This window comes from Octopus bimaculoides, chromosome 26 (assembly GCF_001194135.2).
Source record: "Octopus bimaculoides isolate UCB-OBI-ISO-001 chromosome 26, ASM119413v2, whole genome shotgun sequence".
Classification (NCBI taxonomy): domain Eukaryota; kingdom Metazoa; phylum Mollusca; class Cephalopoda; order Octopoda; family Octopodidae; genus Octopus; species Octopus bimaculoides.
In genome coordinates, this window is record NC_069006.1 from 11,156,714 (window position 1) to 11,157,762 (window position 1,049).

Genomic DNA, 1,049 nt, shown 5'->3' on the forward strand with positions numbered 1-1,049 from the left:
TATATATATATAATATATATATAATATATGATATATATATACACATATATGTATACATATAAATACATGTATATATATATGTGAGTGTTTATATATGTATGTATATATGTATATATGTATATATATATATATATATACACATATATATATATACAAAAATGCACATGCATATATACAAATATATTTTATACATACAAACATATGTGTATATTATACACACACACATATTTACACACACATATACATATGTATACACTTAGGCACATACGTAGGTATTTACATACACACACATATACCCAAATCCAATTCACTTCCAATTCACAGTGAAAAGGCATGAACATCACAACTACACAATTCCCCACCACCACTACCATCCCACCTTCTTTTAAACCTGACATTTTGAGACCATCAAAACTCAATTACCGTCCTCCATGTTAGATCTTGATTCCAAAACGAAGACCCTTCCTCCAAGCTGAACAGTACCCCGCCAATTGGGGCCCCGAAGGCCGCTGAAAAATAAATAGGCAAAACACAAATTATTCAAGAGTTGGAAAATGATCGAGTGGAAGAGATGAATGAGGGATAGTTATATTGTAAATAACATGACCGCAGCTGTAAAGCTGAAACAAGTTGAAGAGTTAAAAGTGTATATAAAATATATATATATATATATGGATCGATCGATCTATGTATGTGCATGTATGTATGAATGAATGTATCTTTTATGTGTATACAGGAATGCATGCATGCACACATGTATGTACGTATGCATTTTTTTATTATTAAAAGATTAAAATTCTTGATCACAACTGCCCGACAAACGGGAACGTGAAACTCTGAGTAGCAGGGTTTTTTTTGTGTCTGATGTTCTTGCAGCTTTAATAATAAAAAAAAAAGCGGGATGAAGATGCATGTATATACATACACATATATGTATGTGTATATATTGTAATTTAATCCGGAATAAATATGCATGTATATATATACCGGAGTAAGCACATAAATGTGCAACAAGGTTATATTTCTGCTGCTTTTAAATAAAGTATATA

The 1,049-nt window shown here is 30.4% G+C and overlaps 1 protein-coding gene across 1 annotated transcript in view; it reads right to left on the reverse strand.

Annotated features, from left to right (window-relative positions):
- The window catches only part of LOC106874849 (H(+)/Cl(-) exchange transporter 6), a 65,542-nt gene that overhangs the window by 43,042 nt on the left and 21,451 nt on the right, over window positions 1-1,049 (reverse strand). Inside the window, exon 5 of the mRNA XM_052976906.1 lies at window positions 424-509. Coding sequence (XP_052832866.1) covers window positions 424-509 — 86 coding nt within the window. The remainder of the gene's footprint in view (window positions 1-423; window positions 510-1,049) is intronic.